The 16,351-nt window shown below is 47.6% G+C and overlaps 1 protein-coding gene across 1 annotated transcript in view; it reads right to left on the reverse strand.

Annotated features, from left to right (window-relative positions):
- LOC137427704 (sodium/hydrogen exchanger 6) overlaps positions 1 to 12,899 on the reverse strand; it is a 166,073-nt gene extending 153,174 nt beyond the window's left edge. The window contains exon 1 of the mRNA XM_078777871.1: positions 12,509 to 12,899. Coding sequence (XP_078633997.1) covers positions 12,509 to 12,791 — 283 coding nt within the window. The 5' untranslated portion in view covers positions 12,792 to 12,899. The remainder of the gene's footprint in view (positions 1 to 12,508) is intronic.
- Between the last annotated feature and the right edge of the window lie 3,452 nt (positions 12,900 to 16,351).

Here is a 16,351-nt window from a genome sequence, read left to right on the forward strand (position 1 = left end):
CCTGTTTTTTTTATAGGTTTTTTTTCTTTCATGTCCTTTTTCAATCCAAGTCGATTCTCATGGATGTGTATTTGCTCAGAAAATGTGAATCATTGATCCTATTAGTTGGAAGATTCCCATACAAGTAATGAATCTATTTTTTATTTTTTTTTGCAAATTTTTTTTTTGTTCTTGGTTTTTCAACTCTTTTTTTTCTCTAAAAGGTTGAGGCTCATTGAGGAGTATTTACTCAAAAAATATGATTCACTAATCCCTTTATTTAGAATGTATATCTCCACAACTGTCAAAAATCCTACACCTATGCAGCTATTGGGCCTCAGAGGCCCCACAAATGTATTCGTGTAAAGTTTTTTAATTTTCATATTTTTGTCACTGAATTCTTTGTAACCAAGTTAGAGGAGCATATAATGAGGTTCATATCAAGAAAATAATGCGATAACATAGTAGTACAACAACATTTATGCGGGGCCTCGAAGGCCCCAGGCCTGCAATCATGTCGAATTTTCGGGTTATAAGTGAAGAATGAAGATTTTCCCACGAGTCTGAATGAATTTTTTATTTATTTATGTCACTGAATTTTGTGTAACAACATGAAAGTCGGTGAAAATGAGGCTCATTCCAAAATAAAATTGTACAGCATAGTTTTTGCAACAAAAAATATATTGTGGACCTCCGAGGCCCAATCACTGCATCCAAGGGTTAAATGCACTCGGTGTTCCGTGTTTCCATGTGAACACTGACCTGGTGATGCTCAAATCCGAGGTTTGAACGCCGCACATACACTGTGTTGAATTGTTTATTATCCCAAGTGCGGGAAGCGAAAAGCGGGGTTAAACAATTGGTTCACTTTGTCCGGCTGTGTCTCCACAAATGTCAGTTTATGATTGAGGAACAACTTAATTTCAATTGAATGTTATATTTTGAACACAAATCGGAACAGGAATTGGAACACTAACCTGCAGTTTAAAAGTAATTTGGCTCTGTACTTGAGACGTGCCTGTCTGGCAATCAAACAAAATTTAAAATCATTCCAAAACAAGAAACTTAGTGTTTTTAAGGATGTTATAAAGGACACAAACAACAGGCACGAATAACGAATTTAACGTGTTACGTTGGTGTAAAGGACGCTGCATCAGCGGTGGTTAACTTCCAAAAAAAGTTTTTCTACAACCTTTAAAATCTTTATTTTATTTGAATTTAATTATATACTTGAACACCGTAGAACACAAATCGCCATTTAGACACTTTCAAAAACCTTCCGTTTTGCAGGAGTTGGACATTAAATATTACGGTATTTTACGTCATCTCAACCAATCAAATTCGCTGCTTGCAGACCCCGCCCATGTCCTTTCTTCTCAAGACTGCGCGGAATATACCTACAAACTCCTCAAAAACAATAAACTTAATGCTCAACAAATTATATAATGAAGCTTCCATCAGAGTTGTTCCAACATTCAAGGACATATTAACATACGTCAGACGTAGTGATGTAACGGTTAGGGCTTCCGCTCTGGGTCTGGGAGGTTGGCGGTACGAACCCCGACTGAATCATATACCAAACATGGTATTGTGGAGCTATGCTCTCACGATAAAGCCGGACAAAATGGACGACACCAGGAACGAAGTTTCACTGAGCTATTTATTCTAGCTCAACACGAAAGAACTCAAAAGCACTGAATAGCCCGTTAACACGGGCGGCAATTTATATCAAAAGTTCACCACACAAAAGCCACGCCTCTCAGGCGGGGCGTGGTATGCAAATAGTCAGCCACGCCTCTCAACGGGGCGTGGTACGCAAATCGAGAGTCCGCCCGGGCAAGGCAAGTCCGGACACGTCCGGACGAGTCCAGGCAAGTAACCGCCCGCCGGTTACGTCATCGGCCGGTGCAAGGTGATTGTGTCATGCTTCCGGTAACCGCTACATGCGCCCCTCCAGAATTAACTTGCACCGGGAGAGTCAGTTTGAGGGGGGTCTTGATGACCCGGCCGAAACGACCCCTGGCGATTCGTGTGGGGGTGGTAGGTGGCGTGGCGGTGGATGGTCGGGCGGGGGGCTTGGTTGACGGGGGACGGCCCTGTCGTGGAGGAAGGGCCAACCGTGGAGGTTGGTCGAGGTCCAAATGGGCCGGCTTGAGGCGGTCCACGGAGATGCGGTCCGGTTTGCCGCCGATGTCAATGATGAACGACTTGTCGTCCCTCTTCAGGACCCGGAAAGGTCCATCGTATGGCGGCTGGAGCGGTCCCCGGTGTGTGTCGTTCCGGATAAAAACATACTCTGCAGTGCGAAGTGCTGGGGGGACGTGGGGTTGGGGGCAGCCATGGTGGGACGTGGGCACGGGGGCAAATCTCCTGGCGGCCTCCTGGAGGACCGAGCGTCCTGTGCTGCCACGAGCTTCTGCGACGCTTTCCGGCCCTGGTGGGAAAGGCTGTGGAGGGCGTCAAAAATGTGCTGCTGCCATCCGGTGGGCACGATGGGGCGAGGTTGGCCCAGGGAAACGTCGCACAGGAGAACTGTGCCTGTGTCCTCGAAGGGAACGTCGGCCAACCGCAGGCCTGTGTCCGCTGTCCGGAAGGCTTGCACCGTGGGGTCGGCGGTCTGGTCGGCCGCCATGCGGGCGAAGTCCACACCGAGGTGGACAGCGTTCGCGCCAGACCGGGAGAGGCAATCGGCCACAGTGTTGTCCTTGCCCGCGACATGCCGGATGTCCGTCGTAAATTCGGACACGGCAGAGAAGTGGCGCTGCTGGCGGGCCGACCACGGCTCTGCAACCTTGGCCATGGCGAAGACCAGGGGTTTGTGGTCCACAAACGCCGTGAACGGCCGGTCCTCTAAAAGATGGCGGAAGTGGCGAACGGCCAGGTAAAGGCCAAGGAGCTCGCGGTCGAAAGCGCTATACTTGTGCTCGTTAGGGCGAAGCTGCCGGCTGAAGAAGGCCAGCGGTTGCCAAGCCCCGTTCACCCACTGTTCATGCACGGCGCCCACCGCGTAGTCGGAAGCGTCCGTGGTGAGGGCGATGGGTGCTTCGAGCGCCGGGTGCGCCAGCATGGTCGCGTTGGCGAGGGCCAGCTTAGCGCCCGTGAACGCCTCGTCCATCTCTTTGGTCCAGGCGACGTCGTGCTTGGCCAGCTTGCCCCGGAGGGCTTCGTACAGGGGGCGCATGAGTTGGGCGGCGCGAGGCACGAACCGGTGGTAGAAATTTACCATCCCCAAAAAATCCTGTAGGGCCTTGATGGAGCGGGGGCGCGGGAAACTTGTGACTGCCTCCACCTTGGTAGGCAGCGGGATGGTCCCGCGCTTCGTGATGCGGTGCCCCAGGAAGTCGACAGCCGTTACGCCAAACTGGCATTTCGCCGGGTTGATGATGAGGCCGTGCTGGCCGAGGCACTCAAAAAGCGTGCGCAGGTGGATGAGGTGCTCCGCCCGGGAAGTGCTGGCGACGAGAATGTCGTCCAAGTAGACGAAAAGGAAGGTGAGGTCGCGCAGCACGCTGTGCATCAGCTGCTGGAAGGCCTGGGCCACGTTCTTAAGGCCGAACGGCATGCGAAGGAACTCGAAGAGGCCAAAAGGTGTAATTACCGCCGTCTTCGGCACGTTGGCCGGCTGGACGGGTACCTGGTGGTAGCCCCGAATGAGGTCGACCTTGGAAAAGATCACCCGCCCCGCCAAACGGGCGGAAAAGTCCTGTATGTGTGGTATCGGGTACCGGTCGGGGGTGGTGGCGCCGTTGAGGCGGCGGTAATCGTTGCATGGTCGCCATCCGCCACCCGGTTTGGGCACGATGTGCAGGGGCGAGGCCCACGCGCTATTCGAGCGCCGCACAATGCCCAATCGCTCCAGTGCGTCGAATTCTGCCTTTGCCACGGCGAGTTTGGTCGGGTCGAGGAGACGAGCCCTGGCGTAGACTGGTGGACCTGTGGTCGGGATGTGGTGCTCGACGCCGTGTTTGACGGCGACGGCCGAAAACGTTGGCTGCGTGAGGGCGGGAAACTCGGCGAGCAGGCAGGTGAAATCGTCTGCGGCCGGGAGCGCGCAGGCTAGCTTGGTTGGTGCGGAGCCGCTCAATGAGCAAGCGAGCGAGCTGAATGTCTCCGCGTTGATGAGCTGACGCCGTTTGACGTCCACCAAAAGTCCATGCGCGCACAGAAAATCTGCACCCAGCAAGGCCATGGGCACGTTCGCCATGATGAAGTCCCACCTGAAGCGTTGGCCCCCGAAGCAGAGTGTGACGCTGCGCGAACTGAAGGTGCGGATGGAGGAGCCGTTTGCGGCGACCGAGGCGGGGCCGCAAAGCGCGGCCTGTTTGTCCTGCACCGAGGCGGGTATCACGCTCAGCTGAGCGCCGGTGCCACACAAAAAACGCCGCCCGGACGCTGTGTCCGTGATAAACAGAAGGCTGCCTGAATGGCCGACACTCATGGCAGGCAGCGAGCGCCGGCCTGGTCGTTTCCACACCTGCCAAAAGTGCACGGTGGGCGGCACGTTCTGGCCTTCTGCCCGAACCTGGCGTGGTCATAGCACATGGTCCGCTCTGGTGGAGGCTCCGGCGGTCACGTCGGGTTCGGTCGACAGGGCGTCGCGGCGGCCGCTGCCGCGAGTGGCGCTAACTCGGCCGGTGGTGGCGCCGGTCGTGGCGCGGGCGTTGCCTCGGTCGGCCCAGGGTTCCAGGCTGCCGCTCCGACGTGTCGCCTGGCCGAGAAAAATGTATCGGCCTCCTTGGCCAGGGCGCGAGGGTCCATGATGGGCGAGTTAGCCAAAGCTAACCGTACATGCCCGGGTAGCTGCCGGAGGAACAGCTCGCGGAAGAGGAAATCCGGGCTGTGGTCGCCAAGTAGAGCCAGCATGTGGTCCATGCGCTCGGATGGACGGGCCTCATCCAGGTCCGGGAGGTCGAGCAGCTGTCGCGCGCGTTCGGTCTCCGTGAGTCCAAACGCACCGAGGAGTAGGCCTTTGAGCGCGCCGTATTTGTCGGCGTTCGGCGGGTTCTGTAGGAAGCTCAGGACCCGGGCAGCAGTGGAGGCGTTGAGCACGGAGACCACATGGTGGTAGCGCGTCGTGTCCTCCGTGATGTTCCGCAGGGTGAAGAGAGAATCTGCCTGGGCAAACCAGACGGCTGCGTGTGATTCCCAGAAGCCAGGGAGCTTCAAAGCTACAGATGACTCCATCGCCGTGTTCTCGAAAAGGGGTCACCAATTGTGGAGCTATGCTCTCACGATAGAGCCGGACAAAATGGACGACACCAGGAACGAAGTTTCACTGAGCTATTTATTCTAGCTCAACTCGAAAGAACTCAAAAGCACTGAATAGCCCGATAACATGGGCGGCAATTTATATCAAAAGTTCACCACACAAAAGCCACGCCTCTCAGGCGGGGCGTGGTATGCAAATAAGTCAGCCACGCCTCTCAACGGGGCGTGGTATGCAAATCGAGAGTCCGCCCGGGCAAGGCAAGTCCAGACACGTCCGGGCAAGTAACCGCCCGCCAGTTACGTCATCGGCCGGTGCAAGGTGATTGTGTCATGCTTCCGGTAACCGCTACAGTATGACTTTAAACATGGTATGTGCTGCTTCCTTCCTTAACGCTCAACATTTTAAATGGATAGAGCATGCACCAAACAACCTCAGGGTGGCAATGATATTGCAGGCTTCATGGGCCTAATGGCCTCATCCTGCATTGAAGTTCCTTATTCGGAAACTCATATTAGAACAACTAGTAATGGTACCCGCCCTATGGGCGGGGCTTCAATTGGGAGGCCCAAAATGAAAAGGCAAAATATCAGAAATTGAAGGGATTTTTTATACCGATCCGACGATTTTTTACGATTTCATACCGACGGGTACCGATTTATATAAACATCCGTTAAATCATATCACACGCAAATCATCAAAATCTAAACAGTATTTGTAGAATTTCAATAAAAGCCACATCACCGTTCATATCGGTAAATATTATTCCATCGTGTTTGGAAAAACTGGAAAATTGGAAATTGGAAAAATTGGAAAAACAATATAGCCTATTTTACTCCAGGGAGTCCCAGGATTAACCACCCAAAATATCGTTGCGATCGGTTCAGCCGTTTTTGCGGTACCTGGGAACAGACGGACAGACGGACAGACAGATATTTGGTGAATTATAGAAAGATGTTTTCCGTTTTATAACTTGTTAATTACAGGCAGTTCCGATTTAATTGATTCAGTCGATGTGAAGGAAATCTTTGGAGGAGTGGCTCGAGGAATCTGATGACATGAACTTTCTTACTAACCCGAATATTAATATTTGCCAGAACTTGTACGATATAAATTTCCTTGTGCATCACCTACAAGAGAAACTCCTGAAACTTAAGAAAAACGCCCAGTTTAATGACCATCAGAGGGATGGAACACACATTGATGCCTGTGAGACACCAGGATGGGCGCACACATTGATGCCTGTGAAACACCAGGATGACCATTTATCACTGGGTCAGGGTTCGAACCCAGACTAGACAGCTCAGAAGCGAGTGTGCAAACCTCGAAATCATCCTGCCACAGAATTCGAGAGACTAATATTGCTCCTCTCTTTACGGAAGGATCTCATACAGTCCACTCTGAGAAGCCAGATTCGCAAGGGTATGGAGAGGTTGATTCCAAATTAACTGCATACTTGTGGTTGCACATTGGAATCAACAAACCATTTCCTGCAAGCAGCACCGCAGAAGAAGAAATGTTGCCACATTTCACAGTTCGTATCTGAATGTTAGCATCTGAAAGCGGAGTCCCTCGGGGGTCCATATTGGGCCCAATTTCATTTTTATTTATCTTCCAGGTATTGTTGAATCCCAAACCTTGCTGTTTGCAGATAACGTGAAGCGAGGGTTCGATTCTCCTAAATAGTACATTTAATGTAGTATGGAACACTGGACTGAAGCTCAGGAAATTTTTTGTTTTCTTTATTGAAACAGCGGAAAATGCCGAGGTGGCACGTCCCAGTTGTGACGCATTCAAATTATTTTAAGAAGGTGTCAGATCAAGGGGACCAAGTGGAGCCCACAGGTCTGACATCGTGCTGACAGTGTGTGATATGCCCGGCTACGGCCTTCTTGGTGACGTCACGGCTCAGGAGGGAGGTCTTGCCATACACAGAACCTCAATGGCGGAGTGGGTATAGATAGGATTTTTGGGTTACCCTCACTTGTGTGTGTTCGATGTACTCGTGGCTGCTCACAGTGAGGTTTTCGTAAGGATAGCAAGAGTGTTGTGGACTTCTTGGGCATTCCTCGACACCAGGTCTCAAATCTGTTCGCTATCTTAGAGTGTTGTCGTCATGCGGCCCACAGCTTCCACACAATAAACAATGAACGTGCTCAGGTGTTCCTTTGAACAGCTGTCGACTCCAAAGGATGGCAGCAAGTCTGTTTCATTCCAGTCCAGTCCAGTCCAGTCCAGTCCAGTCTAAAATATATATAGCAGTGAACCACCTTTGGAGGCCATTTTTCGCCTTTTTCGGGCACCGTGGTCTCCTTTTTGAAGCAATGTTTTACGGCCGGTTGCCCTTCCTGCTGCCAACCCTGTTAGTCACCTTTTGCGACATACAGGGAATTACCAGTGAACTGATACTCAATTTGCCGACCCTGGAAGGATGACAGGCTGAGTCAACCCCCCTGGCGTTAACTCAGCGATCGACCGCAATTCGAACCCTGGATCCTATGATCCCAAGCCGCACCCTATCCGCTAAGCCAACACCAGGCTTTAAAATATATACAGCAGTGAGAGGTGCAAAGTGACAGCGTTGCGATATTCGGAAAATTGAGGACTATCAGAAACTACATTGATGAATATTTTCATACTCTGTACACTTGGTCTAAGATTTGGCGGATCCTTCTTCTTTAACAGCCTCAATTATTCCCGAGTCTTTCAAGAACTGGTTGTGGTCTACAATTTGGCTACTGGTCTTTAATGCAGAGAAATTCGTCATTCTGAGGGTTAAGAGCTCAATTCAGTATTTGTACATTTCAAGCAGATAGCATCTGTCAGAAGTACAAGAACAAAATGAGATCTGAGTGTGATCATATTCAACTTTTGTAATGAGCCTGCCTCAATCAAATGAAAGACCAAATAATGTGCATTGGAGACATCAGAAGGAACTTGCGAATAAGCAATGAGCAAAGATGGAGTCATCACGAGCAATGAATGACATCCTTAACTGAAATGAGAGAAATCGATTTACTTGAGACGTGTACATTTTTGTACGGCTGCTATAAAATGACACCGCTACAGGGTGAGACATCAAAATGGTCGTGCCACGCCAACTCAGGCAGAAAAGGGGCATTTTGTAGTCCGACCCTCTCGCATTCTTCTGGAAAATTCATCTGGGGGGGCTTTGGGCCTGTTGAGTTCAAAATGTTAGTCATTAGTTTTGCCCCGGAGAATGAGAGTGGAGAAATGCGAGACTACTGCAACGCTCCTATCTGCGATGCAAAACCTTAAACTTAGGAAGGACTCCCCATGGATAATATTTTAATGATAACTCGGACGTCAAAGGTCACATGGTATGACAGCCAGGTACACTCACTAGAGGTTGAACAAAAAAATGTACACTCACTAGGGTTTGTATGAGAGTGCAAACACTCACCAGGGTTTCACCAAGAGTGCATACACTCACTACAATTTGAACGAGAGTGCATACACTCACTATAATTTGAACGAGAGTGCATACACTCACTACAATTTGAACGAGAGTGCATACACTCACTAGAGTTTGAACGAGAGTGCGTACACTCACTACAATTTGAAGGAGAGTGCATACACTCACTAGAATTTGAACGAGAGTGCATACACTCACTAGAATTTGAACGAGAGTGCATACACTCACTACAATTTGAACGAGAGTGCATACACTCACTAGAGTTTGAACGAGAGTGCGTACACTCACTAGAATTTGAACGAGAGTGCATACACTCATTACAATTTCAACAAGAGTGCATACACTCACTAGAATTTGAACGAGAGTGCATACACTCACTACAATTTGAACGAGAGTGCATACACACACTAGAATTTGAACGAGAGTGCATACACTCACTACAATTTGAATGAGAGTGCATACACCCACTAGAATTGGAACAAGAGTTCGTACACTCACTAGAGTTTAATTGAAAGTGCATGCACTCACGAGTTTGAATGAGAGTGCGTACACTCACTAGAGTTTGAATAAGAGAACATACACTCACTGGAGTTTCATTGAGAGTGCGTACACTCACTAGAGTTTGAACAAGAGTGCGTACATTCACGAGAGTTTAATTGAAAGTACATGCACTTACTAGAGCTTGAATGAGAGTGCGTACACTCATTAGAGTTTGAACAAGAGTGCGTACACTCACTGGAGTTTAATTGAAAGTGCATGCACTCACGAGTTTGAATGAGAGTGCTCACACTCACTAGAGTTTGAACGAGAGTGCATACACTCACTAGAGTTTGAACAAGAGTGCATACACTCACTAGAGTTTAATTGAAAGTGCATGCACTCACGAGTTTGAATGAGAGTGCTTGCACTCACTAGAGTTTGAACGAGAGTGTGTACACTCACTAGAGTTTGAATGAGTGCATGCACTCACGAGAGTTTCAATTAGTGCATACACTCACTTGAGTTTAATTGAAAGTGCATACACTCACTCGAGTTTGAACGAGAGTGAGGACACTCGTTAGAGTTGGAACAAGAGTGTGTACAGTCACGAGAGTTTAATTGAAAGTACATACACTCACGAGAGTTTGCATGAGAGTGCATACACTCATTAGAGTTTCATTGAGAGTGCGTACATTCACTAGAGTTTCAATGAGTATGTAAACTCACCAGAGTTTGAACGAGAGTGCATACACTCACTAGAGTTTGAACGAGTGCGTACACTCAATAAAGTTTCATTGAGAGTGCGTCCACTCACTAGAGTTTGAACGAGAGTGCATACACTCACTAGAATTTCAATGAGTATGTAAACTCACTAGAGTTTCATTGAGAGTGCGTACACTCACTAGAGTTTGAACGAGTGCGTACACTCAATAAAGTTTCATTGAGAGTGCGTCCACTCACTAGAGTTTGAACGAGAGTGCATATACACTCACCAGAGTTTCACTGACAGTGCGTACACTCCCTCGAGTTTGAACGAGAGTGCGTACACTCACTCGAGTTTCATTGAGAGTGCATAAACTCACTAGAGTTTCATTGAGAGTGCGTACACTCACTAGAATTTGAACGAGAGTGTGTACACTCACTAGAATTTGAACGAGAGTGCGTACACTCACTAGAGTTTGAACAAGAGTGCGTACACTCACTAGATTTTCATTGAGAGTGCATACACTCACTGCAGTTTGAATGAGTGTGTACACTCACTAGAGTTTCAATGAGTGCATACACTCACTATAGTTTCATTGACAGTGCGTACACTGACTAGAGTTTGAACGAGAGTGCGTACACTCACTAGAGTTTCACTGAGAGTGCGTACCCTCACTAGAGTTTGAATAAGAGTACGTACACTCACTGGAGTTTCATTGAGAGTGCGTACACTCACTAGAGTTTGAACAAGAGTGCGTACACTCACTAGAGTTTACTTGAAAGTGCATGCACTTACTAGAGTTTGAATGAGAGTGCATACACTCATTAGAGTTTGAACAAGAGTGTGTACACTCACTGGAGTTTAATTGAAAGTGCCTGCACTCACGAGTTTGAATGAGAGTGCTTACACTCACTAGAGTTTGAACGAGAGTGCGTACACTCACGAGAATTTGAACAAGAGTGTGTATACTCACTAGAGTTTAATTGAAAGTGCATGCACTCACGAGTCTGAATGAGAGTGCTTACACTCACCAGAGTTTGAACGAGAGTGCATACATTCACTAGAGTTTGAATGAGTGCGTCCACTCACTAGAGTTTCAATTAGTGCGAACACTCACTTGAGTTTAATTGAAAGTGCATACACTCACTCAAGTTTGAACGAGAGTGAGGACACTCGTTAGAGTTGGAACAAGAGTGTGTACAGTCACGAGAGTTTAATTGAAAGTACATACACTCAAGAGAGTTTGCATGAGAGTGCATACACTCATTAGAGTTTCATTGAGAGTGCGTACATTCACTAGAGTTTCAATGAGTATGTACACTCACTAGAGTTTGAACGAGAGTGCATACACTCACTAGAGTTTGAACGAGAGTGCGTACACTCACTAGAGTTTCATTGAGAGTGCGTACACTCACGAGTTTGAACGAGTGCGTACACTCAATAAAGTTTCATTGAGAGTGCGTTCACTCACTAGAGTTTGAACGAGAGTGCGTATACACTCACCAGAGTTTCACTGACAGTGCATACACTCCCTCGAGTTTGAACGAGAGAGCGTACACTCATTAGAGTTTCATTGAGAGTGCATAAACTCACTAGAGTTTCATTGAGAGTGCATACACTCACTAGAATTTGAACGAGAGTGCGTACACTCACTAGAGTTTGAACGAGAGTGCATACACTCACTAGACTTTCATTGAGAGTGCGTACACACACACTAGAGTTTCAATGAGTACTTACACTCACTAGAGTTTCAATGAGTACATACACTCACTAGAGTTTCATTGACAGTGCGTACACTCACGAGTTTGAACGAGAGTGCGTATACACTCACCAGAGTTTCACTGACAGTGCGTACACTCCCTCGAGTTTGAACGAGAGTGCGTACACTCACTAGAGTTTCATTGAGAGTGCATACACTCACTTGAGTTTGAACGAGTGCGTACACTCAATAGAGTTTCATTGAGTGTGTGTACACTCACTGGAGATTCATTGAGTGCGTACACTCACTAGAGTTTGAATAAGAGAGCGTACACTCACTGGAGTTTCATTGAGAGTGCGTACACTCACTAGAGTTTGAATGAGTGTGTGTACACTCACTAGAGTTTCATTGAGAGTGCGTACACTCACTATAGTTTTAATGAGAGTGCGTACACTCACTAGAGTTTCATTGAGAGTGCATACACTCAATAGAGTTTCATTGAGAGTGTGTACACTCACTGGAGTTTCATTGAGAGTGCGTACACTCACTAGAATTTGAACGAGAGTGTGTACACTCACTAGAATTTGAACGAGAGTGCATACACTCACTAGAGTTTGAACGAGAGCGCATACACTCACTAGACTTTCATTGAGAGTGCGTACACTCACTGCAGCTTGAATGAGTGCGTACACTCACTAGAGTTTCAATGAGTGCATATACACTCACTAGAGTTCCATTGACAGTGCGTACACTCACTAGAGTTTGAACGAGAGTGCGTATACACTCACCAGAGTTTCATTGACAGTGCGTACACTCACTAGAGTTTCAATGAGTGCATACACTCACTGCAGTTTGAATGAGGTACATATGCCAGTGTGTGTACGCGAGTACATGATGACACAGATGAGTGAAACAGTGTGCATGAGTGCAGACAGCACAGTCTGGTTGATGTCCCACGTGCACGGATAACACACAAACAGACACACCGAGGGTCCCGTTCGTTACCGTAGATCATCGCCAGCCCCGTCTCGTGTAGAAACCTGAAGCGGCGGCGGCGGAACAGCCAGATGGTGAGGATGGTGAGTGTGAGCAGCAGAGCGAAGATGAGCAGGTCTCCGCTGTCTCGCCGATGAGTCGCCTCGACTCGCTCCTCCGTTATTAACTCGGATGCTCTCGATGTGGACCTCGCAGCCTCGGGATCTTCGGCGGGACTTCGGGCCGTCAGAACCAGCGAGCAGCTCCACATGGAAACGGTTGCGGAGAGCAACATTTGGAGAGACGAAGCCATAGCGTATGGTTCGACCAAACGGGCTCTCTCTTGCTGAAGGCGAGCTTCACCTCTCCGGCGCGACGTGCAGATCCCTCCTCGCTCGTTACGGAGCCCCTCCTAGCGGCCACGTCAGGCACGGCACATAACGTGGATACACCGCGCACCACTTTGGACCCACGGTGCGCCATTTTGGATCCAAGGTGCGCCATTTTGGATCCACCTCGCGCTCACAAAGGTTCACTTCAGAACATTTATGACTTCGGTTTGTTTCATATAATCGGTCTGAATGAATCCACCGACAACAATAATTAAGAAAAGATTACATGCGCCTAAAATACATATAATTTCCGTCTGAATGAATTTTTTTACGCGGCAAAAATTTTACGCCGCTTGCATAAACATCTCATGAATGTCAGAACAAATATACACAAAGAATTAAGTTAAGCACCCCCCCGTTTTTTTACAACCTCGCACACTACAAGTTTGTTGTCGTCAAAACAGTGTAATATACCCATGATATTGCTATATTTTCTGGAGAAGTGATATTATGGTCACATAAAAACATAACAATCATGCCGTTTTCAATATTTTATTCTGAATAATTTAAGGTGAAATTTTTTGGGAATTTTAGGCATATTTTCACCTCAATTTAAGTATGGAGCTATAGGTCCATCACGGACAGTGTGGATGACGTTTATGTTTTCTAACGTACAGTCATTGTTCTGAGAAGACCTCTAGCGATCTTTGCGTCAATAACGTGTGTAGGACCCACGTGATCGGATCACTGACTCAACCAATCACTTTTTTTCACTTTGATCACTCAATTTCATCAATGGATAATTGCTAATGTCATACCAATCATTATTTGATCTCACATACCTTAGAATATATGCCAATGTATACATATACACAAAGAATATATATTAGGGGGTGCTTACCTTAATTCGTTATGTAGGGGTGCTTAACTTAATTCTTTGTGTATATATTGTCGTTTCGTGTACAGTCTATGGCTGGTCAACCCACCTGGTGTTGTTTAACGGCATGACAGGGCTCAAACGCAAGACCCTAAGATCTGAAGCCAGCCACCTTAACCGTTAAGCCAGCAGCAAGGCACTTCTCCATTTATATGTGTCTGTGAGTGTTTAATTAACTAGTGTGACTCGGTGCGCTCCGCGTGCCTCACCACACGTCGTTTCAGAGGGATAGGCATCTTTGACCATTTCGGTGTCTTTTGGGTCTTCAGGGTCTTTTGGGTCTTCATGGTGTTTTGGGTCATTCGGGCCATTTGGGTCTTCAGGGTATTTTGGATCCTCTGGGCCTTTAAGAGTATTTTGGGTCTTTGGGGGGTTTTGGGTATTCAGGGTCTTTGATGTCTTCAGGGTCTTTTAGGTCTACGGGGGCTTTTGTGTCTAAAGGGTCTTTTGGTTCCTTTGAGTCTAAGAATATTTTGGGTCTTCAGGGTGTTTTGGGTCTTCGGGGTCTTCAGGGTGTTTTGGGTCTTCTGGGTCTGTTGGGTCTTCGGGGCCATTTGGGTATTCAGGGTCTTTTGGATCCTCTGGGCCTTTAAGGGCATTTTGGGTCTTTGTGGTGTTTTGGGTCTTTGGGGTCTTCAGGGTGTTTTGGGTCTTCGGGATTTTTTGGGTCTTCATGGTCTTTTTGGTCTTCCGGGTGCTTTGGGTATTTCGGGTCTTTGGGGTGTTTTGGGTCTTCAGGGTATTCAGGATATTTTGGGTCTTCAGGGGCTTTCGGGTCTTCGGGGTATTTTGGGTCTTCGGGGTATTTTGGGTCTTCGGGGTATTTTGGGTCTTCAGGTTATTTTGGGTCTTCAGGGTCTTTAAGGGTATGTTGGGTCTTCAGGGGTCTTCATGGTCTTGGGGGATTTAAAGCATCGTCAAAGGTCTGAGAGGTCTCAGCATTCTAAACGTAATTAAAAGTTCACGGACTGTGTTTTGGGTGTTAATTTTATTTGAAGAAGACGATTTTGTCACATATAAACAAACAAACATAACCATATACGTTTGCTCTATTATAATAAGATACTCCAACACAAAACAAATGACTCCAGAAACTCTAAGAAAAAAATTAACAAATATATTGGAGTTCGACGAAGGAGTTTCTGATTAGGTGGATGTGGGAATGGTAGTGGACTTATTAAATCTTGTCAATCTAGAGTTTCTAGAGTTTAAGAAGGCTTTTGGTAAGGTTCCACATAGAGTATTGTTGCTGCTGCTGCTGTTGTTGTTGTTGTTGTTGTTTAGCACCAGGCACTTCTCTTGAACAAGCCCACAGCAGGAGACAGCCGATCGATCTCCCAGGAGTGACCGAAAGATCCCCCACATGTGGGATGGTGTACCCACTGTTGTAGTAATCAATCAAGTCCACAACTTTGTCCCATAGGTAGGTTTAATAACAATCAGATCTCTGGCATCATCCTGTAGAATACAATCATGCAATATATATATATCAGGATCGTGGCATCATATAGGAAGGATCGATAATCTATCTATAATTCCAGTAATCTCTGTGTGTGTGTGTGTGTGTGTATGTGTGTATGTGTGTATGTCTGTGTGTTTGTCTGTGACCGCTGTTTCTCGACAACCACGGGTCCGATATACTTGAAACTTGCCAGGTATATTGCTGGGGACCCGAGGATGTGCCTTTTCAAGGTTTCATATTAATCGGACAAGTAGTTACCGAGCTATGTCCAAAAAACGATTCAACCAATCAGAGAGCAGCGAGTTATCACGTGTGCCGAACGTGGCGAACAGACTCTGCCTCGGACGGCACATTTGAGAGCGTATTCATTTATTTCACGTTGGCAAACTATGTTGCCGCTATGTTGGCGTTAAACTATGTTTTAAAACTAATTAAAACTAATTTGCGATTCTTTCGCTTTCCTGCGCGTTTGTGCACGCTATGGCGATTTCTTTACCAAACTCCGCAAGCCGTTCGCTTTGGACCAAACCATTTCATGTAAATAGAGGGGGGGGGGGGGGGGGGATTGTCACCGTACTCGCAAGCCGTTCGCTTTGGACCAAACCATTTCATGTAAATAGAGGGGGGGGATATAATTTTAGATATAGATATAGTACGGGCATGCCCTAGTATTAGTCAATGCAAGCAAGCCTAGAATATCTGCATGTACGTACCATCCGAGTCGACATGTCATAGAGTAAATGTCGCAGGAGTGGCCCGGAGTCGCGGACGTCTTAGGTCTTATAGACGCCTCTCAGTGGTTTAAGTGAGCATTACACCTGGGTTCAACTTTGATACATTTTCACTACATTTTCCCCGCCGTTAGAACTACACTGCCGCGAGGCAGGAAGCAAGCATGCGACAGCATTAATTGATTAGTGTTGTCAGTCCATGTCAGTCGGTCCATCCGTAGCGGTCAGGGCAGCGAATTGCCCTGCCAGCACGGGTCCGGAAACTACCGGGTACGACATCCCCAAGCCCGAAGTCCCCTGCATCGGAGTAGCCGCTGGAGGCAGGCGTCGGAGGGGGCACCACAGTGCCTTCAGGCAGGGGTGTCTCTGGCGACAGGAGGGACGGCAGATGCTCCATAGGCGAAGCATCGG

Source organism: Myxine glutinosa, chromosome 5 (genome assembly GCF_964187855.1).
Source record: "Myxine glutinosa chromosome 5, kmMyxGlut1.1, whole genome shotgun sequence".
NCBI classification, from domain to species: Eukaryota; Metazoa; Chordata; class Myxini; order Myxiniformes; family Myxinidae; genus Myxine; species Myxine glutinosa.